General features: G+C 45.4%; 2 protein-coding genes across 8 annotated transcripts; one reads left to right on the top strand and one right to left on the bottom strand.

The window, feature by feature from the left end:
- LOC142499792 (sterol 26-hydroxylase, mitochondrial-like) lies at window positions 1-14,102 on the top strand. Of its 4 annotated transcripts, XM_075609655.1 has the most exons (9): window positions 3-280; window positions 2,329-2,519; window positions 3,194-3,393; window positions 3,718-3,915; window positions 4,139-4,302; window positions 5,713-5,879; window positions 8,970-9,051; window positions 10,368-10,568; window positions 11,651-14,102. In XM_075609655.1, the coding sequence occupies exons 1-9, from the start codon at window positions 59-61 to the stop codon at window positions 11,768-11,770; spliced, it is 1,545 nt and encodes a 514-aa protein (XP_075465770.1). In that variant the 5' UTR covers window positions 3-58; the 3' UTR covers window positions 11,771-14,102. The 4 variants fall into 4 exon arrangements, 3 of the variants coding, with proteins under 3 accessions (XP_075465769.1, XP_075465771.1, XP_075465770.1); XM_075609654.1 differs by lacking the exon at window positions 11,651-14,102 and having other exon boundaries at window positions 1-280; window positions 10,368-10,706; XR_012802744.1 differs by lacking the exon at window positions 8,970-9,051 and having other exon boundaries at window positions 2-280; window positions 11,651-11,790.
- Window positions 12,146-27,923, bottom strand: BCS1L (BCS1 ubiquinol-cytochrome c reductase complex chaperone). Of its 4 annotated transcripts, none has more exons than XM_075609658.1 (8): window positions 27,560-27,923; window positions 23,908-24,325; window positions 23,523-23,662; window positions 20,132-20,326; window positions 18,869-18,932; window positions 15,040-15,209; window positions 14,662-14,779; window positions 12,146-13,284 (listed from the first exon to the last, which is right to left on the bottom strand). In XM_075609658.1, exons 2-8 carry the CDS (start codon window positions 24,225-24,227, stop codon window positions 13,032-13,034), a joined length of 1,260 nt encoding a protein of 419 aa, XP_075465773.1. In that variant the 5' UTR covers window positions 24,228-24,325; window positions 27,560-27,923; the 3' UTR covers window positions 12,146-13,031. The 4 variants fall into 4 exon arrangements, with proteins under 4 accessions (XP_075465773.1, XP_075465772.1, XP_075465774.1 ...); XM_075609657.1 differs by having other exon boundaries at window positions 27,799-27,922; XM_075609659.1 differs by lacking the exon at window positions 27,560-27,923 and adding an exon at window positions 27,015-27,535.
- Window positions 27,924-27,985: the final 62 nt, after the last annotated feature.

Genomic DNA, 27,985 nt, shown 5'->3' on the forward strand with positions numbered 1-27,985 from the left:
ACTGTGCTAGTGGTGTGTATAAGAAGTGTGTGTTAAAGATCCCGGGCAAACTTACACCATGATATCACAGAGACTAGCAAGAGCAATACGGGGTGTGCTGCAGCCATACAGGGTGACTGCTGTACCTGACAGAGCCAAGGCTACGCTGGGGGTTACAGAAGGAGCCGTGGACGGAGAAAAGAGGTGGAAGACATTTGATGACTTGCCGGGACCCAGCCGGCTGAACAGTCTGTACTGGGTGTTGCTGAGGGGATACCTATATCACACACATGAGTTAGAGGTAAGAGCTAAGACTACAACACACTACTGTACTCCATCAGGATTTAGTCTTTAGAAGTTTACTAGTATTATCAGTATTTACCATGGGTGCCTCCCAGCTTGCCAAACTCCCACTTCCCTTCCTTGGCTATTGCCCTATTCTGTCTAGTCCGGTGTTTTCCAAACCAATCCACACCAGGTTTTAGTAATAACCAATGCACTTGCATCCAGGTGAATGCACTTTTTTTGCATACTGATAGAATGTTAGGTGGTTGTCCCAGAAACCCGGTGCGGTCACGACTCAGGAGAGGGATGAAAAAGTCTGGTCTAACCCATGACCTCTTTGCCGTCCCTTCCCCCTCCTTCCCAGTTCCTATTTTCCATAAAATGTAAGTTTGTTCCCAACCCTACACACGTTTCAGTTATTGGTAAAACCGCCGTGAAAAGGGTTTATAAAAAAAGCTGAGTCTCATTCCTATGACTGAATAGTACACAGACCCAATGAGGGTTAATCATTAAACTGTGATAAGGCCGGACCGGGACACTATGGACTTTATATGTCGTTTCCATGCAACGGTGCCTTGATCAGCCCTGTTCCATCCTAACGATTGACCTCCTATGTTAATGCATACACGCAAGCTGCAAAGTATTTATACTACAGAAAAGGTGTCGTGGCTTTAATGCCCGCCTGATTGTTGTGCTTTTCTAGGGTATGGCATGTGTTCGTGTATATCAGGGGTGGGCCAGTCCAGTCCTCAAGGGCCTCCAATGGGTCAGGTTTTCAGGATAGCCCTGCTTCAACACAGGTGGCTCAACAAGTGGCTTGGTCTTTGACTGAGCCACTGATTGAGCCACCTGTGCTGAAGCAGGAATATCCTGAAAACCTGACCCATTGGGACTGGACTGGCCCACCCCTGGTGTATGTACAACCTGCCTCCCTGCAGGCATTTATTTATCAAATACCATACAGTATGGGACGCATCTGAGCAGTATCCTATCAATGCAACTAATATCACACTGTGTGCATCTATTTGTTCTCTGTCTGTCACAGACATCTACTAAACATTTTTTTTTGTTGGAAGTATCTCTAGGGAGAATCACCTTTGTCCTATTAAAACCCCCCATAAATATTTCACAATACATCAGCAACCTGTTTGTTCATCTCCTTGGCACAACGGGGATGGAGCAAATACCTGATTACTTGCTGGCAGAGGGGGGAGCAACACCTCATACTCAGGCATTCATTGGTTGTATAGGGAGGAGGGGGAGAATGGCAGTCCATCCAAAGATAGGTCCAATGTTGAATGGAGAGCCAAGAACTGTTAAATGGGGAGGAAACTCACATTAGCACTCACTGCGCCGGCATAGGAAGTGGCCTAAGTGAGGCTTGCTACGTAATACCCAGTACCCCTACTAATCATTTTCAAAAGAGTCAAATGTCCATTACCAAACGTGGTTCACACAATCAACTACGTCCTCGTACTGTATGCTCGCATTCAAAGTGCTGACATGACATCGATGTTTTCTGAAACCAGAATAACTGAAAGATTTCAGAGTGAAGTGATGAGGTGGAAACGTTCCCCTGGGGTTATGTGTGGCAGATGTTTCAGCAAAATGCCTTGTAGTAAATAAGACGTGCTGATCTTTCTCTACTGCTGGGTCCAAATCCAACTGGTGTGAAATAGGAAACAGGGTCAAAGGTTACTTAAGGTGAGTTATTAACCTGATTGTAATAAAGAGGAGCGCAAACTCTTTGGGGATTGGTCTTGTCAGATGACAATCTGAAGTACATTAGGAAATATTGCCTCTGTCTTTATTGACTGATACTGTTTGTTTTTTTGCCCATTGAGATAACACAGGTCTAGGAAATGTTCAGGACCTGACTTGTCTTTGTTGGAAGTTGTAAAAATGCAGTTTCTCAGGTGAACCAGGCACATGTTGCTTTGCTTAAATAAATTACTTACATTGAAAGGTGTTCAGCCTTTGGATTTTCATATCATATCAACATATCTAGAATGTCCTCCAGGTTGTGGTTTGTCACCTATAAGTTACGAGTGATGGTCATTTCAGATCATCCAGAAGAAGAAGTATGGACCCATATGGAGATCCACCCAAGGAGACTACAAGTTTGTGAATGTGGCCAGTCCTAAGATTCTGGAGAGCCTATTAAGACAAGAGGGAAAATATCCCATGCGGTTTGACATGGCCTTATGGAAAGCACATCGGGATCTGAGAGAGTTCTCTTACGGTCCTTTAACCCTGTGAGTATCAATTACTCAATGTAAAGTGGGCAAAGGAATGTGGGATATGGGGAAGATGTGATGCCAGGTGAACTGTGGGTCAATCCCCCAAGTTATGATGTATTTGGGAAAACAGCATGTAATTTGGGTGTCGGTTGCCTGAAGCTCTGTAACTCTGCTTAATCAGAAGTCATACAAGTACTGCAATGTCCCCATGGTGAGTAAAGAAGAGGGTTACGTAAAGATTGCTGTGCTAGGCAGTTTATGGGGACTTACCCTTTCCTCATTTCCAACAGTGGATATATACCTGGAGGGGTGGGGGGTGTTTAAGAAAGTCTCACAGCTGCAAAAATGGTACAAAAACAGCATCAAATTTATTAAGAACAAAACTCCATTTTAAAGCAATGGCATTTATTCCTTCTCAAATGTAATGTTTTAGTGCACCAGTATTACCCAAAATACTCCAAGTACTGCTCCTTCCTAATGTCTGTTAGCTAATAAAACGTGATTTGCAGTAATTGGGAACTTCATTATTACACACCCAGTGGCAATTTGTGTGTGGGTGTGTATAAAGAGACTTCTATTTAATCTTCATTGGTGCAGAGAACATGAAATCATGGGTGAATTGCAGGAATAGACGTGTACGAAGAACTACTTTGTGGGTATCTCTGATGCTAACCTGCCACTATCCCCAGGGAAGGGCATCGTTGGCACAGTCTGCGCACTCTGCTGAACCAAAAGATGCTGAAGCCAAGTGATGCCATGCTCTACACAGGGTCTATGAATGAGGTGGTCACTGACCTGCTGAGCAGGATTAATGGAATAAGAGCAGAGAGTCCCTCTGGGATAATGGTGAACAATGTTGTTAACATGCTGTACAGATTTGCCTTTGAAAGTTAGTAAAGGATCCATCCTCTTCATACGTAGCATTGACTCAATGGTAATACTTGCAAAGCATATCACAGTATATCCCCACATGTCTTGACATGTGTACTAATGCAAAGGTCACTTCTGTAGCTCGTGCCCTCTTTATCCATCGTTCAGAACTATATGGTTTATATGGTTCTGTTTTATTCTGTTATTCAATATTACTTCCATTTCTGTATCATAGCACAATTATTTTACACGTATGTCATCTATTATCACTTTTACTTCCCATTAATTTGTATGCACAAGAACAATACAGACAGGAACACATGTCTACACCACTTATATCCAGGTATCTGCACGGTCTTATTTAAGACTCGGATTGGGTGTCTGGAGAAGGAGGTCCCAGCTGAGTCACAAAAATTCATCGACTCAATTACGATTATGTTCGACAACGCATTTCTGATTGAGATGCTTCCCAGTTGGGCCAGGCGAATCCCTCCCTTCTGGGGACGCTACTTGGAAGGATGGGATACCATATTTGCTTACGGTAAGTAGAATATCTGTACCCCTACTGTATATCCCATCTAGGATTCTAAGCTACATGGAGCAAGGGTTCCCTATAATGTTATTGCGTTCATGTATGGAAAACCTGCAGCACATTGACTTTGTGTGTGCTTCTGTAGGATTTGTACACAGTAAAACTACTATATCAAAACAAATAAATTATGATGCAATTGTTTTATGCTGAGGTCTCTACCTTGTACTTTTAGTGAAACACATGGTTGATAAGAAGATGGAGGACATCGAAGAGCGGTTGCAGCTAGGAGAGAAGGTGGAAGATGAATATGTCACTCACCTGCTGTCCAGCGGGAAGCTGAGCTTGAAAGATGTGTATGGAAGCATGGCAGAGATGCTCCAAGCTGGTGTGGACACAGTATGTTGTGCAGAAACCCAATCAGAGTCACAAACTCTTTATTATGACTAGAGATACTTCAATCTGAGCCAGTCTGCTTCAGTGTTTTTTTTCCATATAGTAACATGGTACATCTCAACCCCATAATAGCGCGATCCGCTACAACACGGATCCACTTATAACGCGGTCTCAGTGTGGCTCCCGTTTATAAGTTTTTTTTAAACAAAATGGCTGCCGCGATCAGGGGTTCCGCGAAGACTTACCCGGCATCTGAAGCTCTCTCCCTGCTTCATCAGCTTTGGGCAAGTGTGTGTTTTTTGTTTAAATAGGGCTTACTTAAGGTAAAAAAAAAAAACTGTATGTTCATCAGGATCAACTTCAGCTTGATTCTAACTGGCCGAGATACTCTTGTTGAGGTTGTATGTGTATATATATATATATATATATATATATATAGCAACTGTAAATATTACTGTATGTTCATTTGCATGTCTTAGACAGGTCTGCAACCCTGTCTTTCCCCATTGTCACCCAGCATACAGCACTTCCACTGCAGCAAGGGATTCTGGGAAATGACATGCAAATGAGCACTCAGTGCCACCTTTTGTCTCAAGCTCGTATTACACAAGCCAATCCTCAAGCCAATGCATGCTGTTTTAAACACAGCTTTTAAACAGAGGCTGGGATGAGATGCAAAGCCATTAGACCTACTCACATACATGTTTCAACCTTGATGGGTATCATCAGTGTGAGGCTGATCTTAATGGCTAGCAGGTTTGAGACTAGACTAGGTAATCACCACTGTCATTAAGGTTATGGTGGGTAAAAAAAGTGACAAAAACCCTCCACAGTAAAGCATAAAGCAACTGTAAATATTACTGTATGTTCATTTGCATGTCTTAGACAGGTCTGCAACCCTGTCTTTCCCCATTGTCACCCAGCATACAGCACTTCCACTGCAGCAAGGGATTCTGGGAAATGACATGCAAATGAGCACTCAGTGCCACCTTTTGTCTCAAGCTCGTATTACACAAGCCAATCCTCAAGCCAATGCATGCTGTTTTAAACACAGCTTTTAAACAGAGGCTGGGATGAGATGCTATATATATATATATATATATATATATATATATATATATATATATAGACATACACACACACACACAGGGCTCGACAGTCTTAAAAAACCCACTTGCCCCCCCCCCAAAAAAACTCTCACCCCCCGCTTGCGAGTCTTATCAGCGGCAGCATGGTGTGGCATCTCCCGCCATTCTCCTGCTTCTCCCCTGCAACTTTGACTGTTTCCCCTGCAGCTCCTGTTAAAATGGCTGTTAAAACTGCCCACCCAATGAGCGAGGTTGCTTAAGTGCTCATACCTCTGATTCACCTAAAGAACTTCTAGATGATCATGTCTGGCTCGCCCCTCCTCAGACATCCAACACGTTGGCCTGGGCCCTGTACAACCTGGCAAGAAACCCTGAGATTCAGGACTCCCTGTATCAGGAGGTGATCAGTGTTATCCCTGGAGAGAGTATTCCCAGCGCTGACGATATCTCCAGAATGCCGCTGCTGAAGGCTGTGATTAAGGAGACCTTGCGGTAGGAAGTTTGGTCTTATTCCAAAAGACCAATATTATCATTAAACATGTCTATTGTAAGATCTACCACTGGCAGTACGAAAAAATAAGCATTACTTTTAGCAACTACAGTAGTGCTTCTAATGCTAGTTAGCACATAACTCATTATTTAGATCTACATTAGATGCTACAGAAGCTACATATACATTTCTTGTATCACGTTATCTTTATTAAAAATGCAAGTTGCTATCACAATTAACCCTGAATACATTTTTCATTTAAATCTGAACGCCTCTGGAGGAAATCTCAGACCCGCAGACTTCCTTCAGTACAAATTTATCCTATTCTGTTTCAACTCTTATTTTTTTATTTATTATTATTATAATTATAACTCTGCCATCTCTCAGGTTAAACAACTCTACTTTTCTTCACTGCTCATCACACAAGTCTAACCCACGCCGACTCTTCTCTGTCTTTGACTCTCTACTCAGACCAACATTTCAGCTCAGGAATTTGCTAACTGTTTCAAGACAAAGGTGGATTCGATTCTTCAAGACATCCCCTCTGTACCTCCTCACATTCTACACCTCTTCCTAGCGCTCCTCCTGCCTTCCACAACTCCTTTTCTTCTGTCACGGAGGCGGATTAGCAACGGACGGATCCGTCCAAAACAGTTTCCCGGATTTTCGCTGATCTTACCCCCAAAATCCGTCTCACGGTGTAAAATCCACGAATGGATTTGGGTGGTTTAAATCCGCGCGGATTCATCAAAATCCGCCATTGAATACAATCCGCAGACGTATTTGTAGAATCCAATCCGCAGATTCAGCGATCCCAATGGATTGGATTCTAAAAATCCATCCACGGGTTGCAGAATCCACACAGGGTATTGATAATAATAAAAAAATCTGCAAAATGCGAATCGCCCTTTTTGAAATTGATCCGCTGGAATCCGTGGACCAAAGGAACCAGCCATTCCGCTGCAGATCCAAGTTCACAAAAAAAAATTGCCCATCTCTAAGGAGGACGTGTCACTGCTGATCTCCTCTTCTCCCTCTACCACCTGCCAGCTTGACCCCATTCCCTCCCATCTCCTCAAACCTCTCCCTCCTACTCTAATCCCTACACTTACTCACATTTTCAACTCCTTCCTTTACTCTGGTACCTTTCCCTCCTCCTTCAAATACGTGAGTTATACCATCACTTAAAACAGGAAGCTTGACCCTACCTGGCTCTTTATTTATTGCCGTCTCCCTCCTGCCTTTTGCCACTAAACTCCTTGAACGTCTTGTATTCTCTCGCTTGCTCCATTTTCTCACCTCTTATTCTCTCCTAGATCCTCTACAATCTGGCTTCTGCACTGCTCACTCCACTGAAAGAGTCCTCACTAAAATAACGAATCACCTCCATGCTGCCAAAGACAAAGGTCATTTCACTCTGCTCTCTGCAGCCTTGGATACTGGGGACCACCCTCTTCTCCTTCACATTCTCCATACCCTTGGTATCCGTAACAAAGCTCTATCGTGGATTTCCTCTTACCTCTCCCATCGTACTTTAGTTGCCTCGTTTGCTAACACCTCCTCCTCTGTTGATCTCTCTGTGGGGGTACCCCAGGGATCTGTCATGGGACCTCTTCTCTTTACACACTCTCTCTAGGTGACCTTATCACATCTCTTGGGTTAAATATCACCTTTATGTTAATGACAAACAAATTTACCTTTCAACCCCTGACCTTACACCTGCTGTACAGACCAAAGTCTCCGAATGGCCCTCTGCTGACTCAAAGATGGAGCTCCTCATACTTCCTCCAAAGCCTGGCCCTACTGCCTCACACTCACAATGTAGCTAAAACTTGTTGTGTTTCCTCTGTAACATTGCAAAGATTTGCCTTTTCCCTGTCCCTCGACTGCTAAAACTCTAACACAGGCCCTCATTTTCCCCGTCTTGATTACTGTAACCTCCTGCTGTCCGGCATTCCTGCCTCTCACCTGTCTCTCCTACAATCTATCCTAAACACTACTGCTAGAATCACCTTACTCTCTCCTAAATCTGTCTCTCCTGCTGAAATCCCTCTCCTGGCTTCCTATTAAATCTCGTATTACTTACAAAATTCTCCTCCTCTCTTTTAAGGCTTTTGCCCGTTTACATCTCAGCCCTAATTTCTCGCAATACACCACCCCAACTCTTGAGTTCTGCCCAAGGATGTCTTCTCTCTACCCTTTTTGTATCTAAAGCCCTCTGGAATCTAAAACATACTTCTGGAATGCCCTTTCCCTCAATCTCTGACTGGCACCCTCTCTCTCCACCATTAGGACCTTTATTAAAACACTCCTCTTTAAGCATATGAGTAGCTCCGTGGCTGATGCCATACACCTCATACATCAATCTTGACCCCTTACAGACGCACTTACCAGAACACCCTCCTACTGTCTCTGTACGTTCTCTCTACTTACCACTTAGACTGTAAGCTCTTTGGCGCAGTGACTCTTTTTTCCCTAATGTTACTTTTATGTCTCAAGCGGTTATTCCTCTTATGTGTTGTATTATTATGTCCCGTGTATTACTGCTGCGCAGCACAATGTACATGGATGGTGCTATATAAATAAAGATATTCATACATTTAAATTATAAAAATATTATGCTGCTGCCTTACATGTCCTTTTCTCTGAATACTGCTACCTGACCCTGTAACATCCATGGGTGTTATTCATTAAACTGCCATAGTGCCAGGTTGGGTCATTATCGAAGGGTCACTTCCATTGACTTGGAGAGGAGTTTCCATGGAATAGTTTCCCAGGTTGGCACTTCCACAGTTTAATGAATAACACACCATGGCCTAGAACACGGGCGGCCAACTCCAGTCCTCAAGGGCCACCAATAGGTCAGGTTTTTTTTCAGGATATCCCTGCTTCAGCACAGGTGGCACAATCAGAGGCTCCGTCTTCGAGAAAAACATTTTCATGTAATCAGATCATCACCAGACAGAAAAAAAAAATACTATAGACGGACTTACACATTCTTTTCCGCTATCAAATCATTTAAAGGTTATATTTTAAATATACAGGTTTAATTAAATGAAATGAATAAATCTCATGTTTGTGTTTTTATCCAGTTTGTACCCTGTGGTTCCAGAAAACATCCGAATCGCAGTAGAGAAAAATGTGATTCTGGAGGACTATATGTTCCCTAAAAACGTACGACTCGTGGCTTATTTGAACCTTTTATGTCTCTGCATTTTCAGTGGAACCCACATTCAGCCACGCCGGGAAGCCACTTCCCTGGGCTGGAGAGGAGTTTATCTCCAATCAAATGATGGGGCTAAAATCTTCTCCACCACCGGGGTCACGGCTTCACTTTGCCTATTTTACCATAGTAGAACTGGGGGGGGCCCGTGGAGCGTAAACGCCCCCCCCCCCTCCAGCTCTGAAGATCCCCCAGTTGTTGTAAATACAACTTTATCATTTGGGCACACAAACTACAAATATGGCCACCAGGGAAACCAGTAGAAAGTCATGACATCACCTCCCAATGACATATCGGCTTTCTACTGGCCACCAGAGACCAGACTGACCTGGCGGCCATATTGTTTACATTGGGTGATATAACCGGGGACCTTGGAACTAGGAGCAGCGCAGTTGAACTCATCCTCCCCCCCCCTTCAAAGATAAAAATCGAGCATCTGAGCCATGCTTTAAAGTCTGTAACATAATGATCTCTGTGTATTAAGCTCCAAAATTAGCATATCTCATGTGTGCTCCTTTCTGTGCACTAGGAACACCAGGAAGTGCAGGTGGCTCCCTCCTAAAGGAAGCCAGGGGAAGGTGTGAGCAGTGAGCAGCTCAAAAGTACGATGTGACAGTGGTGCTACTAAGCAGGGTGTCTTAGATGTCAACTCAATATAGTTCTTATGGAAATCCTTTTAGGGATGAGAAATATACTTTACATCTCATTAGCATATCTCCCAGGTGTGCTCCTTGTTGAGCACTGTGTTCTCTCCCTATATTATTTGGAGTGAGGTATGAGAGGGCGCATGCGCACATCTTTTGAGAGCTGCTAGCAAATAGATTTCTCTCCTACCTGCGGAATGGATTCCCACTGTTCCACCCATCTCTTTCCTAGTCTCCCAATACTGGTGCAAACGGAAAACTCCAATAGATTTTAATGCGATTCCTTTACTTTCATAAATACGGTGGTGTTTATGGCACTGGTTTTACAGCCTTTAGTAAATAAAGCGTTATTTAGAGCATCCCAAGTCTCTCACCTGCAAAACGGTGCAAAGACCAGCACAGCAATCATTAAAGCTTTTTACACCATTGAAAACAACACAAATATTTAGTTCATTTGATCTGTTTTGGAGTTATACAAAAATTCCACATTTTGTAGCCAGGAGAGTTTGAGAAGTACTCTCTAAATTAGCTGCCAGCTTATGGTAACGTACTGTAAGACCCTGTTTCCCACTCTAATTTAAATGCCTGCCCTGTTTCTGCATCATGAATCCTCTTAATTTCAGACTACGTTCCTTCTGTGCCACTATGTACTTTCGCGGGATGAGACCAACTTCCCCGGGCCTGACAGATTTCTGCCCCAGCGGTGGCTGCGGGATGTGGGGATGAAGCACCACCCATTCAGCTCCATCCCCTTCGGGTACGGGGTTCGAAGCTGCGTGGGACGTCGGATCGCTGAGCTGGAGATGCACCTGGCGTTATCGCGGGTGAGTTATGGAGTGGTTGAATTGTCATTAACATCCTTACTGCGGAGGATCCTACAAGTTACAAGGCATTTCTCTCCAATGCAGCGATGGTCCCAACAGCGGAAAAGGACATTCAAACAGTAATACGACGGGGCTTGACTGCAGAGAAGCACAATCCTTCTCAAAGATGAAAGGGCCACTTTGTCAAATGCTTACCCCAGGGGTGCTCAACTCCAGTCCTCAAGCAACCCGCCTCCCCCCCAACAGGTTTTCAGAATATCCCAGCTTCAGCACAGGTGGCTCAATCGAAAACTGAGACTCTGATTAAGCCACCTGTGCTGAAGCTGGGACTGATTGAGCCACCTGTGCTGAAGCTGGGGTGTCCTGAAAACCTGACCTGTTGGGGATGGAGGCGGGCTTGAGGACTGGATTTGGGGACCCCCGGATTTCCCTATACAGATATTTTCAATTATCTCTAAAAAAAACGGATATTTAGTGAGTGGCTCGTTTTTCAAAATCTCTCATATTCAATTATAAAATATACATTCTCACCAATCGGTTCTTTAACAAGTCTTTTCATATAATTGTCACATTATTCTGCAAATGACTTTTTAACCTGTAGGCATTTTTAAATGTATTATTTTAGAAGTAATCCTAATTCCTGCTTCAGATCCTTTTATTCCCATTATACTACTCCTTCAGCCCATAGTACGTGAGCTATAAAGCAGGTGTATTGTATTTTGAAAGTCTCTTCTCACTCTCCCACTATATATACACGTTAATGCAGGGGCCCTCAACTCCTGTCCGCAAGACCCCTTAACAGGTTATGGTTTCAGGCTATCCATGCTTCAGCACAGGTGTCTCAATCAGAGGCTCTGATTGAGCCACCTGTGCTGAAGCAGGGACTGATTGAGCCACCTGTGCTGAAGCTGGGATATCCTGAAAACCTGACCTGTTAATGGGGGTAAGGGGGTCTTGAGGAGTGGAGTTGAGAAACCCAGCGTTAAGGTAACCCTCTGACAAGGTTTTCGACGTATTCCATGCACTCCAGCTGCTCTTTATTCCTGTTATAATGGAGGCCTCATGTTTGTCTAATTCTGCAGATAATAAAGCTGTTCCAGGTGACCCCCGACACCAAGATGGGAGAAGTAGGAACCAGAAGCAGAGGGGGGGTCCTTGTAGCGAGTCGCCCAATCAACCTGCAGTTTATGGAACTCCAGTGACGGCAGGGTACAATTCCCTGTGCTGGCACCCAGGCGGTTATAGCGCTTCTATGTAAAATAAGGATATGGGTCCCGTTTGGTTCTGTTATGTAATCTGAATGTGAAAAGAACATACTCCTACCCTTCTGTCCTGATAGGATCAGGCCCAGTGGTTAATATCTACTTTCTGGAATAGCACGTTTGCGGCCGTTTCGCCGCGACCAAATGACTGTCGGCGTTTGGCCGCAGACGGACCTTCCGTCGTGCCAATTCGCCACTGGAACCTCCGCCACCGGCCGCTTCTCAGGGAAGTTTTACTGGTTAGGATAGTGAGTTAATTTACGGGGTTTTAGCATTTAGGGTAGGGGGTTAACTTTAGGGGTTTTAATGGTTGGGTACGGGCTTATGTTAGGGGGTTGCATTAGTATTAGGGGGTCTTAGGGTAAGGGGTAAAAGTTAGTCACTTACCTTAGCGGCAAAGCGGATGAGTGTCTCGGCGGCGAGGTGAGTCGTGGCGAAGTGCCGGTGATCATATGGTCGCAGTGCAACGGCTGCGACCAAATGTCCTAGACCGCTACTTTCTACCCGTATAGCCACTGGGTGGAGAAGAGATTGGGTGGTCCTCATCTGAAGAAGTCCTTGAGTCACTTTACACCCTTTAGTGTAAGGCCTGATCCCCGGGCTGCTGTCTCCTACACATCACAGGACAGGAAACTATACAGCCAGCTCCGTTTCCCCGCGCCTCATATTAACCCTTTCCTGCTTCATCATTTGTATGTGCCTGTCTCATTACTGACTACAGCAGGGGTCTCAAACTCAGTCCTCAAGGGCCACCAACAGGCCAGCTATTATGGATATCCCTGCTTCAGACTGAGCCACCTCTGCTGAAGCAGGGATATCCCTAAAAGCTGGCCCTTGACCACTGAGTTGAGATTCCTGCACTAGAGGCACGAAGGTGACAGTGATTAGATACGGAGACACACACACAGGACTGGCACAGCCATGCCCGCACTCAGCTCAAAACAGACGTTTTTTTCTTCAAATTAAACAATATTAACTCTATTTTCCCTCTGTGAAGATAACCTCCGTATGAGGCAACCAAAGTCCTTTATCAGTGGTACATAATAGGTCCCAACTGCTGGTTAGCAAATCCTGAAGTGCTGTTATGAACTCTTATAGCACCTTCATGTCATTTTAACACCAATGGGGGTAATCACAGATTGTGTCAACACTGAGTCAGGGCTATAAACAGAGACGGGAAACAAGACGCGAATCTCCCGCGTCACACGGTCACAGCGCTGATGTTCTGTATGGCTCCCTCGGGGTCCGTTTTGTGCATCATGAAGTGACCCTGCACCTGGGCGGCGCTGATCTTGTCCAAGGAAGACAGCGCCGCCTGCGCGAACTCCTCCGCCGCGGCCAGGGGCCGCTCTGGGTAGAAGCGCAGAAACATCTGGGCCAGTTGCCAGCGAGTGCAATGTCCCACGTACTGTTTCACATCCACCCGGCCCGGCCGGATTAAAGCTGGGTCCAACCTGTGAGCACAGAGGGAGATATCAGGGTGGGGGATGCAGGTAGCGAGCCCCCTCCCCGTAATAGCTCATGATAAGCTTGATTGGAAGATGACAGTGTCACAGCAACCTGGTTCCCTGCGTATAAAATGTGAAAAGCGCTACTCACATGCACAATATACCTGTGTATTGTAGTGATATACAATATGAAATATATTATTAATGTGCAAAAAATATGTATAATAGGAACCGAAAAGTGAATTTCAATCACAAATGTGTATACAGTATTAGGTATAATTTAGATGTTATTATGAAATCGCCGGAGCGGCTTTCCACAAAATACCTTGCAATGCAGGCGAAATCCAAAGTAAATGCTACACCGATGAAAGGAATGCACCGCTCAGTGTGTATATGCAGAAACGTATGGGAGCGATGTACACCATTCAAAATGTAGATATTTATCTTTATATCACAAATTCCTATATACAATTAGGCAATATACAGTACCAGCGGTGTCCATGAAAATCAGGGGATGCGTCACCAAAGGAGAGAAGGGAATTGACATAGAACAGCACTGGAGGAGGATTTAGGCTTCGCTTGTCCTCCGGTACTGTGCTGCAGTATGTCCGTTCTCTTCTCTCCTCTGGCGACGCGCCCCCCGCTGCGCTGATTTGCTTGGATGTTGATTGCGGAGGGTATTGGAAACATGTCCTGTTCCGGGGCTCTGACTGGAGGAGTATATTATTGATTTCATTGGTATCACTCGCTTTTTATTAATAGATGTATTCTATGCACAAGTGTATTATCACTGTAATTATTCTCATAAACTGATGAGTGTGAAACAGTGTGTCTATTTAATCACTTTAGGTAACTTTTAATTAGTTACACATTCTATTATTCACCAGTGTTGCGCGCCACTTTTTGCTCTTTTATAATATACCAGTGGTGGCCAACTCCAGTCATAAAGGGCCACCAACAGGTCCGGTTTTCAGGATATCCCTGCTCCAGCACAAGTGGCTCAGTCGAACTGGCCATCTGTGCTGAAGCAGGGATATTCTGAAAACCTGAGCTGTTGGTGGCCCCCCCCTGTAACATACAAAAACCTCAATGTTGACTTTCCGGAGGGATGGGCGGTGTGTTACCAGACCCCTCTGGAAGAGAAGAGGTGACTCTGACCGAGGAACGCTAATAATACAAAAAGCCTGCTGCTCTAAACCTTAAATGTAAATCTGCATCAAAGGGACATATCTCGGCTCGCGATTTAGGGCAAGCGCCGCATGCACTAGAAACACACAAGGGTTTGGCTTCCTTTTATAGTCGAGTTGGCAGATTATCTTATTTTCTGTGACATAAAACAAACAAACCAGCAAACTGCGCCGGGGCTCGCCTCTTCTCCGTTACCTGTCAATGTGATTGGTTGTCATGAACACGATGCGAGCCTCGGTGGAAGCGACACCGTCCAGCGCGTTTAACAAGCCGCTGAATGTCAGGCGGCCCATGCCCTGGTACGCGGTCGGATCTGCAGAGAGGGAAAGGGAGATGTAATGGGGAAGGGAGGAAATAAGGAGAGGAGGAAAGAAAGAGATGGGAGAGGGGGAGAAAAAAGAAAAGAGGGGGGAAGCGAGGGAAGACGTCCAGAAAGAACCGAAAGGAACACACGCGGGAAATCACTGCGCAAATATCTCACACGTGGCTAAAAATACACATTTCTAGCAGTAATTGCTGAATTAAAGGGGCGAGGAACAAGTAAAGACCCAGCTCCCCGGCGCCGGTACTGACTCTGCTTGGCGAGGTCACGGCTGACGAATGCAGCGTCCACATCTTCTAAGAGGATGATGCTCTGCTGGGGAGCCACGCTCAGGAGGTGGTTGAGACGGTCATCGGAGAGGCTGCTATCACTGAGGCTCATGAGGCATATGCTGTATTCCAGGTCCCCAGCAAGGGCCGTGCTGAGAGCAGGGGCGAGAAAGGGACGTAAATGCACCAGCAAGTGTAAGTTCCTTCCAACGGCATTACTTCTCGCACAGCACTGAGCACTGTAAGTGTATCGCTAACCAGGTCCTAGCCTGCTCTGCGGTCCCACACAGATCTGCAATCTCCCTGCGTTCCTATACAGATCTGCAATCTCCCTGCGTTCCTATACAGATCTGCAATCTCCCTGCAGTTCCACACAGATCTGCAATCTCCCTGCGTTCCTATACAGATCTGCAATCTCCCTGCGGTTCCTATACAGATCTGCAATCTCCCTGCGGTTCCACACAGATCTGCAATCTCCCTGCGTTCCTATACAGATCTACAATCTCCCTGCGGTTCCACACAAATCTGCAATCTCCCTGCGTTCCTATACAGATCTGCAATCTCCCTGCGTTCCCACACAGATCTGCAATCTCCCTGCGTTCCTATACAGATCTGCAATCTCCCTGCGTTCCTATACAGATCTGCAATCTCCCTGCGTTCCTATACAGATCTGCAATCTCCCTGCAGTCCCACACAGATCTGCAATCTCCCTGCGTTCCTATACAGATCTGCAATCTCCCTGCGGTCCCATACAGATCTGCAATCTCCCTGCGGTCCCACACAGATCTGCAATCTCCCTGCGGTCCCACACAGATCTGTAATCTCCCTGCGGTCCCACACAGATCTGCTATCTCCCTGCAGTCCCACACAGATCTGCAATCTCCCTGCGGTCCCACACAGATCTGCAATCTCCCTGCGGTTCCTATACAGATCTGCGGTTCCTATACAGATCTGCAATCTCCCTGCGGTTCCTATACAGATCTGCAATCTCCCTGCGGTTCCTATACAGATCTGCAATCTCCCTGCGGTTCCTATACAGATCTGCAATCTCCCTGCGGTTCCTATACAGTACTGCAATCTCCCTGCGGTTCCTATACAGATCTGCAATCTCCCTGCGGTTCCTATACAGATCTGCAATCTCCCTGCGGTTCCTATACAGATCTGCAATCTCCCTGCGTTCCTATACAGATCTGCAATCTCCCTGCGGTTCCTATACAGTACTGCAATCTCCCTGCGGTTCCTATACAGATCTGCAATCTCCCTGCGGTTCCTATACAGATCTGCAATCTCCCTGCGGTTCCTATACAGATCTGCAATCTCCCTGCGGTTCCTATACAGATCTGCAATGTCCCTGCGTTCCTATACAGATCTGCAATCTCCCTGCGGTTCCTATACAGATCAGCAATCTCCCTGCGTTCCTATACAGATCTGCAATCTCCCTGTGGTTCCACACAGATCTGCAATCTCCCTGCGTTCCTATACAGAGCTGCAATCTCCCTGCGTTCCTATACAGATCTGCAATCTCCCTGCGTTCCTATACAGATCAGCAATCTCCCTGCGTTCCTATACAGATCTGCAATCTCCCTGCGGTTCCTATACAGATCTGCAATCTCCCTGCGGTTCCTATACAGATCTGCAATCTCCCTGCGTTCCTATACAGATCTGCAATGTCCCTGCGTTCCTATACAGATCTGCAATCTCCCTGCGTTTCTATACAGATCTGCAATCTCCCTGCGTTCCTATACAGATCTGCAATCTCCCTGCGTTTCTATACAGATCTGCAATCTCCCTGCGTTCCTATACAGATCTGCAATCTCCCTGCGGTTCCTATACAGATCTGCAATCTCCCTGCATTCCTATACAGATCTGCAATCTCCCTGCGTTCCTATACAGATCTGCAATCTCCCTGCGGGTCCTATACAGTACTGCAATCTCCCTGCGGTTCCTATACAGATCTGCAATCTCCCTGCGGTTCCTATACAGATCTGCAATCTCCCTGCGGTTCCTATACAGATCTGCAATCTCCCTGCGGTTCCTATACAGATCTGCAATGTCCCTGCGTTCCTATACAGATCTGCAATCTCCCTGCGGTTCCTATACAGATCAGCAATCTCCCTGCGTTCCTATACAGATCTGCAATCTCCCTGTGGTTCCACACAGATCTGCAATCTCCCTGCGTTCCTATACAGAGCTGCAATCTCCCTGCGTTCCTATACAGATCTGCAATCTCCCTGCGTTCCTATACAGATCAGCAATCTCCCTGCGTTCCTATACAGATCTGCAATCTCCCTGCGTTCCTATACAGATCTGCAATCTCCCTGCGTTTCTATACAGATCTGCAATCTCCCTGTGTTCCTATACAGATCTGCAATCTCCCTGCGGTTCCTATACAGATCTGCAATCTCCCTGCGGTTCCTATACAGATCTGCAATCTCCCTGCGTTTCTATACAGATCTGCAATCTCCCTGCGTTCCTATACAGATCTGCAATCTCCCTGCGTTTCTATACAGATCTGCAATCTCCCTGCGTTCCTATACAGATCTGCAATCTCCCTGCGTTTCTATACAGATCTGCAATCTCCCTGCGTTCCTATACAGATCTGCAATCTCCCTGCGGTTCCTATACAGATCTGCAATCTCCCTGCATTCCTATACAGATCTGCAATCTCCCTGCGTTCCTATACAGATCTGCAATCTCCCTGCGTTCCCACACAGATCTGCAATCTCCCTGCGTTCCTATACAGATCTGCAATCTCCCTGCGTTTCTATACAGATCTGCAATCTCCCTGTGTTCCTATACAGATCTGCAATCTCCCTGCGGTTCCTATACAGATCTGCAATCTCCCTGCGGTTCCTATACAGATCTGCAATCTCCCTGCGTTCCTATACAGATCTGCAATGTCCCTGCGTTCCTATACAGATCTGCAATCTCCCTGCGTTCCTATACAGATCTGCAATCTCCCTGCGTTTCTATACAGATCTGCAATCTCCCTGCGTTCCTATACAGATCTGCAATCTCCCTGCGTTTCTATACAGATCTGCAATCTCCCTGCGTTCCTACACAGATCTGCAATCTCCCTGCGGTTCCTATACAGATCTGCAATCTCCCTGCGGTTCCTATACAGATCTGCAATCTCCCTGCATTCCTATACAGATCTGCAATCTCCCTGCGTTCCTATACAGATCTGCAATCTCCCTGCGTTCCTATACAGATCTGCAATCTCCCTGCGGTTATTTTGATTTGCAGAAACAAAGCAAGAACAGTTAGAGATGTTGGGTCATAATTTCCTTTAAAAATGTAATAACCGAATTGTAAAGCACATATAAAGAAACATTCCTACCAAAGCTTTACCCCAATACAATCTCTGGGCTTTCTCCCGGTTTTGGGAACCGCTGCTGCTATCCCAAAGATTTCTACATTCCTACAGTATACTGTGTTCCCCACCTTTTCTGGGAGGCACTTCCATGCATCCACTAACCTTTCAATGAAATAGAACTTACTCATATTCCCCAGAGCCTACCCAATCGCTGTGTATGGCAATACCATTTTGCAATTGATAAACCTGGAATTTAATACATGCAAATAGTTTCCTTTAAAAGGACAGAAGTAACCCAATTGTGATATCATTTATAATTTTTCTCTACATTTTTTTAAAAAATTTTTAAATGCCCACAAGGCACATCGTTATGGTAAAAAAAACCTGTAGTGCTGTATTTTCAAAATGCAATTACGTTTCGGGGGTTCAATCCACAATGATCCCGTGACAGAGTTTTTAGTAAATGCCACGTACACTTTGTATAGTGTTACTTACATAAAGCTGCTCTTCCCACAGCCGGGGGGTCCATACAGCAGGTAACCTCTTCTGTATGGGATCCCTGTAACAGACCGCACAGAAAGTTCAAGTCACAGCTGCACTGGCTTCCCCCGTATTTGCTGTAGGATTCCTCCATTCGTTATCAAAATAGGAGAAATATACAAAAACAAATTCTCCAAAAACCTAACAAGATATTAATTTGGAGACACTGCAACAGGGGAACCAGACGGGAGAGCAGCGGTATCGCACAGGAATCGCGGTATCGCACAGGAATCGCGGTATCGCACAGGAATCGCGGTATCGCACAGGAATCGCAGTATCGCAGAGCAGCGGTATCGCACAGGAATCGCGGTATCGCACAGGACTCGCGGTATCGCACAGGAATCGTGGTATCGCACAGGAATCGCGTTATCGCACGGGAATCGCAGTATTGCAGAGCAGCGGTATCGCACGGGAATCGCAGTATTGCAGAGCAGCGGTATCGCACAGGAATCGCAGTATCGCAGAGCAGCGGTATTGCGCAGGAATTGCAGTATCGCACAGCAGCGGTATCGCACAGGAATCGTGGTATCGCAGAGCAGCGGTATTGCGCAGGAATTGCAGTATCGCACAGCAGCGGTATCGCACAGGAATCGCAGTATTGCAGAGAAGCGGTATCGCACGGGAATCGCAGTATTGCAGAGCAGCGGTATCGCGCAGGAATCGCAGTATCGCAGAGCAGCGGTATCGCACAGGAATCGCAGTATCGCAGAGCAGCGGTATCGCGCAGGAATCGCAGAATCGCAGAGCAGCGGTATCGCACAGGAATCGCAGTATCGCACAGCAGCGGTATCGCGCAGGAATCGCAGTATCGCAGAGCAGCGGTATCGCGCAGGAATCGCAGAATCGCAGAGCAGCGGTATCGCACAGGAATCGCAGTATCGCACAGCAGCGGTATCGCGCAGGAATCGCAGTATTGCAGAGCAGCGGTATCGCACAGGAATCGCAGTATCACAGAGCAGCGGTATCGCACAGGAATCGCAGTATCGCACAGGAACCGCAGTATCGCACAGGAATCGCAGTATCGCAGAGCAGCGGTATCGCGCAGGAATCGCAGTATCGCGCAGGAATCGCGGTATCGCAGAGCAGCGGTATCGCGTAGGAATCGCAGTATCGCAGTGCAGCGGTATCGCGCAGGAATCGCAGTATCGCAGAGCAGCGGTATCGCGCAGGAATCGCAGTATCGCAGAGCAGCGGTATCGCGCAGCAAGACGTCCTTGCCTCTATCGTTGTACCACTTGGGATGATTAATAAAGCCTTGGACATCCTGGACAATCTTCTCCGAGACGCCTTCTTCCAGCACCACAGAGCTCAGCGGCCGCCTGCGTCGTGGAAATCCGAACTGTCGCCATTCTGCGCCCATCGCGCTGTACATGACAGTCTTCCCTTCCTGCTGACGCAATGCCAACTCTCTGGCTGTGAAAAGAGATGAGGGGATGAGATTAGTATATTCCTAAACCTCCAGGGCTGAATACCGAGGTGAAAACCAAGCGGACCGCATTAACCTGTATCAATATTAAGACACAGAAAAGACAAAAAGACACACACGTCCTGGGCTGCCATCCTAGGCATTCCTTGTGTTTGTTTTTTTATAATAACTATAGAATGAAGAATGTATTCCTATACAGAGGCACAGCGTACTCAAAGCTGCTCATAAGGTTGTGAATACTAGTACTAAAGAGCTATGGTATACTAGACATAGAAAGACGACACTGCTCTTTCTATCCGATTCTTTCATTTCAAAGCCAGCTACTTCATCACTAGGCTACTCCCCCCCGATAGACGTTTGCCCTATCAGCTGTATTGCTCGGGGGGTACACTTCCCTCTTCTGCAGGCTGTGATGGTTTATTGCACCAACATAAAGGTTCTTCATAGAATGTCCATGTATATATCTGCAGATGCCCGCCAAGGTGATATCTCAAGAACACATGTTTTGTGTACAAATAATACCCATGAATGACCAGTGTCATAATAAAGCGCATTCTGGATCATGAAGGAACCATGCTTTAAATAGCATGCCCAAACACTTAGAAACAACCTTCAAGTAGAAAGATCTACTTTTAAACTGTAATATTGTAAACACTCCACAAAGAAAAATCGCGAGCGATTTAGCTCCCACTTTAAATACATCAGAAATGATTAGTAGACTCTGGAAATCGACCTTCAGACCGAACAATAAGTTAAGACTTTGACTGCACCCAGCCTTTAAATAGGTGCAGTGCAGTCACCTCTACTCCATGCACTAATCCAGGAGTGACCAACTCCAGCACTCAAGGACCACTAACATGTCAGGTTTTAAGGATATCCCTGCTTTAGCACAGGTTGCTCAATCAGTGGTTCAGTCTTCACCTGTGCTGAAGCAGGGATAGTCTTAAAAACTGACCTGTTGGTGGCCCTTGAGGACTGGAGTTAGGCACCCCTGCACTAATCCCTTGCAGGCAAAGCTTTGACCAACATCTCCAGAAATTCCTATTTAGATACAACCAACAAAACTCAGAGATGGGCAGCCTCACCCCGTGGCAAACCCTGGCATTAATAATGGAAAGGGAAAGGATGTAGGGGAGGGAGGATAGCTCTTGCTACAGTCTATATTGGTATAGGTGCCAGGGGTAAGAGAAACTGTACAGAAGGTGCCGCTTGCCTTAGCAAGCGAAAAAGACCCCTATACAACTAGCACTCAAGGACAGAACAATATAGTAAAATGAATGATAACTTTAATTAATGTATACAGAAAAGAGTGAAAAGTACTCTGAAATAAACACACAACGCTAAAGTTTAATGGTTAAAAATAATATTAAATCGAATAATGAATTAATATAAACCACCTCCAAAATATTGGGGGTGGAAGATAGGAACTGTAGGGCACTGGCACCATGCAATGAATGATGGTATTACAAATGGTGCCTCAGGGGGAGAGGGAGGGGGTGGTATAAAAATGAGTATATACACAAAAGGTGTAATGTGTGAGGATGAAGTGTAGTAAATGTATATAATCCTCATACATCCCAGTCTGCCCTGAAAAAAATGGTCACTCCACGATATACAACACTAGCTATAAACAGCAACGGCAAGAGGATAATGTAATAGCTGCCTCTAGCTAATAGGGCCAGATGATAGACACCCTAGATGGTATAAATAAGCTGATTATAGCCTGATAAAGTGGATGCTATTGGCTGATGACAGCCATGCACACAGTAATTCCACTAAAGGTAGTGACTAAAGCCAAATAGTCCTAATACGCAACGCAAATAAAATATAAGTAGTTTACATAAACTAGACTACTATGTAGCTAGGATAAAATACTGTAGAATGGAGACCCTGCATACATTGTATACGTAGTTCACAGGGACAGGGAATCCATTCAAACAGAATGACAGTGGTATTACTATGTATCTTAATACCAGAGTCATATGAGCGCAGTGTGTAATGCAAGGCACTGCTGCTCAGGTACTCTGTGAAGGCAATGGTCTTAGTAGCTGTTATGCTGTATGTAGAATATACAGAGTATAGTGCAGAAAGATTGCTATACATACGAATAAAATAAGATTAACATAGTATAGTAGGTAACTGCCGTTAAACTGACGGATGGGAAACTAGCCAGATACCTATTGTGTGAGGGCAGCGATTCCCCTTTTGAGAGAACCGAGGGAGACCGCTATGATCGTGCCTGCACGCTGACCAGTGACATCACAAAGAAACGATCGTTTCACTATACTCTGTATATTCTACATACAGCATAACAGCTACTAAGACCATTGCCTTCACAGAGTACCTGAGCAGCAGTGCCTTGCATTACACACTGCGCTCATATGACTCTGGTATTAAGATACATAGTAATACCACTGTCATTCTGTTTGAATGGATTCCCTGTCCCTGTGAACTACGTATACAATGTATGCAGGGTCTCCATTCTACAGTATTTTATCCTAGCTACATAGTAGTCTAGTTTATGTAAACTACTTATATTTTATTTGCGTTGCGTATTAGGACTATTTGGCTTTAGTCACTACCTTTAGTGGAATTACTGTGTGCATGGCTGTCATCAGCCAATAGCATCCACTTTATCAGGCTATAATCAGCTTATTTATACCATCTAGGGTGTCTATCATCTGGCCCTATTAGCTAGAGGTAGCTATTACATTATCCTCTTGCCGTTGCTGTTTATAGCTAGTGTTGTATATCGTGGAGTGACCATTTTTTTCAGGGCAGACTGGGATGTATGAGGATTATATACATTTACTACACTTCATCCTCACACATTACACCTTTTGTGTATATACTCATTTTTATACCACCCCCTCCCTCTCCCCGAGGCACCATTTGTAATACCATCATTCATTGCATGGTGCCAGTGCCCTACAGTTCCTATCTTCCACCCCCAATATTTTGGAGGTGGTTTATATTAATTCATTATTCGATTTAATATTATTTTTAACCATTAAACTTTAGCGTTGTGTGTTTATTTCAGAGTACTTTTCACTCTTTTCTGTATACATTAATTAAAGTTATCATTCATTTTACTATATTGTTCTGTCCTTGAGTGCTAGTTGTATAGGGGTCTTTTTCGCTTGCTAAGGCAAGCGGCACCTTCTGTCCAAACCCTGGCAGTACCTTCCTGCAGGATGTTGAAGAAAATGTCACGATTGGTCCCCATTGCAGTGAAGGTGACGGACTCCCAGGGCGTTCCCGTGTGCAGGTCAATCATCTGCTTCTCTCGGTTTCTCTCAATGCGAATCCATTTCCTTCGGTACCTGGTGGTGACAGAACATGGCATGGTCACCAAAGATAGAACTGGAGGCTAATACAGAGGAAGAGGGACTGCAAAAGGTTTCCGAATAGAATTTCCTTTGTTAGCAGAGCAAACGGAAATACATTTGGAAAGATGCGTTAAATCCACGCTCATCAACCCGCCATTGCAGAATCTCAGTACTATGCAAGAAGTTAATAACGTAGCAATAGATAGATCAACAAGAATGTTAATGTCCATGGCCCTTACCAAATGAAGTGGTTTCCAGGGCTTGGAACGAAATCAAACTTGGTGCTGATTCGACCACTCTCATGCTGCAGGTATGACGTCTCCACGCTCAGGTGCTGGGTATTTTTGGCGTAGTGGGAGATCCAGCTCAGTAACCACTGGTAGCTCTTGTCTCTACTCGGCACCTCCAGCGTTATCATGTAATGCCTCCGAAAGGCGACCATACCAAACTGGCTACCTTTCCGTGCCAAAGCCAAAGCCGTCCCCACTCCAACCAGGCCGAACCCTGCCCCGAAGTAGGGATTGTCTTTGAGAGCTGCTATGAAGTCAGAAAACGGCATGTCCGTGAACGGTGGATTTCCAGCGAGTCGGGTTTAATTCCGGCACTGCATGTTGACGAATTAAGCAAACGAGGAGCGGTGGTTGCTAGGAAAACAAGCTGCAAAGAGAAAAACAAACTTTTACTGCTAGGAACTCTAAACAGTTATAATTGTCCATCTATGGTTAACAATCTCTCAAACACATAAGGCAGTAGAAAGCTACGATATATACACCACTCCACGGATTAGTATCAAAGTATTTTCTATAACATTGGGTGATTTAGAAAAGAAGGGCGGGGGGCCGTGCTGGTCCTTTCTTCCATGTAGTTACAAAGCAGGGAGAGGGAGTAGGGGATATGACACCTTTTATTGGACCAACAAGTAGTTGATATGTTACAAGCTTTCTCACCTCTCGGGGTCCTTCATCGAGTTATCCTGAGACCCCGAGAGGTTAGAAAATTTGTAACATATCAACCACTTGTTGGTCCAATAAAACGGTCTAGGACGTTTCGCGGCAACCAAAACGCTGCTGGCGTTCTACCGCCATGACACTTTGCCACCTGGGTATTTCGCCACAGGACACTTCGCTGTGATGTTAGATCCTGCCCCTGATCGCCGTCCGCCACGCGACAGACCCAACAAGCAAGGTCTGCATGTCCCGACCGTCCGCTTCGACAACTGCATGTTTAAATGTCCCACGCGGGACCGCTACCACGCTGGAGCGCGGCGGGCAGGACATGCAGGCGCAGGAGCGGACTTCGTGGCGAAGTGTCCCGTGGCGAGCTGCCCTGGGGCAAAGTGTCCCGGCGGCGGAACGCCACGCGGCGTTTTGGTCGCAACCAAACAGCTGCGGTGAAACATGCCATCCCGCCAAAAAAAGGTATCATACCACCTACGCCTTCTCCCTCCTTTGTTACTATTAGGTGATTTAGTGTCATAGATATAAACAGCAAGGGAAGATAAGGCTGAGAGCGGATGTACGTGATGCTCATATATTTTGGACCCATTTATACTAACCCTGGCATCATTTTTCTCACCTTGGTTGGCATCTTCTAAAGTGCCATGTCTGAGCGGATATTAGGGGTAATCGGGTGCCTCAAACTTATAAGAGCAATGCAGGTTCATGCCCTAAAAAAGTAAAATATACATTGCTCCTATTGTGCTATAAAGGAGTACTCCCTTTAAAAAAAAAACCAGTATATACAGTATATATAAAATATCACTTGTGAGCACATTCACATGTCTTCAGGTCTACAACCTTGATATATATACAGTATATATCTCAGGAGCTGAGCCCCATTCATTTCAGCTCTGGGGACACACGGCTTCCTGAGATACTTGCCGGAGAAGCTCATGCTGGTTACTTCCTGGCTGTTAAATGTCTCGCGGAACAAAGCCCAATAGGAAGCTGCAACATTTACTATTGGCTCCCGTGCCGTGGGAGATTTGAGATGCCATATTGTGTGCCTAGCCGGGGCTGCTACTTGCATGAGCTATGGAGGTATCTCAGGAAGCAACGGTTTCCCGGAGCTCAAATTAATGGGGTTCAGCTCCATAATCCCCTTTATAATACCTTTCTTTAAAATAAAATAAAAAGGGGGGGGGGGGTAATGCACCTTTAAAAAAACGAGTTTAATGTTTTCTTTGTATTGAAATACTTGTCTGGATCATGCAATTAAATCAGTTCTGAAGTAGGAAAAGAGGAGTGCAAAACCCTGACTCCTCATGATGCTGTCACAAAGGTAGGCCTGTCTGTTTTTACTTATCTTCTTATAAAAACAGGGATTTGATTGACATAAGGACATGACAATATGCGATCAGGTGATAAAGTCTGTGTGGCCTTCAGCAAGGTTATGACTGGAAATGAAGGTTCTGGTATATATAAGGCACCTGTAATATTTCTGTAAACTGGATGTTCGCAGGTTCAAATCCCAGCAACGGTAATTTTCACCTTTCCCAAAGCAGCTAATCAGAGTAACAATTCTAACAATAAAGCATAACCTTGAACTTGTAGGATAGTTTGTGTAAAAACACGGTGTAAAAAATACAATAAAACAGCGTATAAAAGATGAGCAGTAATTTCCAAATTAGTAACGTGCTCCTGGTCAACCATTTTAATTAAGTATGCAAGGGTAATGAGTCTGTCTATCTTACTTTTCATACATTTAAAGGTGTCCTCCAAACTCATTTTAGCAAAGCCTGTGTCTGACACCCTCATCCCTTCAACATCCAGATCCACTCGTCATCCGTCAGTCTCAACATCTGCTTTTCCCCAATATTTGTAACCTGTATATTTCCACTGTCGCTTCTTCTTTGTGGATCGTAAGCTCTTTGAGACAGGCACCTCCATACCGTATCATGTCTGCTGCTACACTTAGATATAAGATAGATGATCCAAGGCACTACGGATTTTCAAAAGATTTATTGCGTCCAAACAGCACGACGTTTCAGCCTCTCAAGTGTCCTAGTCACTTGAGAAAGACCTCTGAGTAGGTCGAAACGTCGTGCTGTTTGGACGCAATAAATCTTTTGAAAATCCGTAGTGCCTTGGATCATCTCTTATCTTTATGCTCAGGATTTCTTTAGACAGGTTTTCCCTGAACCAGGAGCACCGGTACAAAAGTGCAAGTATCTTGCCCCTCTTTGATTTCTATTTGGTGTGCAGCACTGTTATATCTTGCTGCTACACTTACCCATATATGTTATTTTAGATCAAGTGGAATCTGTATAACAATGGTGCAATTTGCTCTAAAACACTGAGAAAATATTTGCGACAGGTGTGCGCGTTATTCGAATCGTGCCTCTTACCATTTGGAGCATATCTCTTCAGAGCAAGGGCTAACACCACCTAAACCTGGAAGATTCAGCACGAAGAGAAGATCTATGCCAGTTACAGGCGCAACTCTCAGCATAGCTCATTACAATATTGTGCCGACGTGCGTATCCCCAAAACGCACCATGGAGGCGAGTGGAGAAAACCATGGGGGAAGGGGGGGAATACTGGATCATTGAGACACTGATGCAGAGTCAAATAAAGTGCAGGTTGAGTAGCAATGCTCCAGTCTGCGACACTAGATACATTCTCACCTAAATGTTATTGCAATCACCCTTGTTGTACTGCGCTGCTGAATGTTATCGTTTGGTGATTTATAAGCCAGTAATAATACATGTATGTCTTTATTTATATAGCGCCATTAATGTACATAGCGCTTCACAGCAGTAATACACGTGACATAATCATATAAATAACAGATCATGGGAAGAAGCGCTTCAGACTTAAAAATTAACATTTAGGAAAAGGAGTCCATGCTCCGAAGAGCTTACAATCTAATTGGTAGGTAGGAAGAACGTACAGAGACAGTAGGACGGCGTTTTGGTAAGTGCGTCTGCAGGGGGCCAAGGTTTATGTATCATGTGTATAGTATTAGCCATGGTGCTACTCATATGCTTCTTTAAGCAAGTGTGTCTGAAGGTGGATAGAGAGGGTGCTAGTCGGGTGTTGAGGGGAAGGGCATTCATACACTGACAGTCCTGCTGCAATGTGAAGGAGTCAGTGTGCGTTACAAAGCGCTGTATACAAGAGGATACGCACCACCGCCCTGCTCTGCCGTTGCCTCCTGTGCAGAGGACACGGTGGCCGCACTGACTCACTCCTCATGCCAGTGACAAGCAGGGCAAGTAGTTTAAGCTTCCTGTGCGGTCCAAGCCTCTCTCTCGTACCGGAAGTGCATGCGTTTCACGCGCTTTCCTCGTGCACACTTCCCCTACGAGAAGAAATC

The sequence above is a fragment of the Ascaphus truei genome, chromosome 7 (genome assembly GCF_040206685.1).
Source record: "Ascaphus truei isolate aAscTru1 chromosome 7, aAscTru1.hap1, whole genome shotgun sequence".
Classification (NCBI taxonomy): Eukaryota; Metazoa; Chordata; class Amphibia; order Anura; family Ascaphidae; genus Ascaphus; species Ascaphus truei.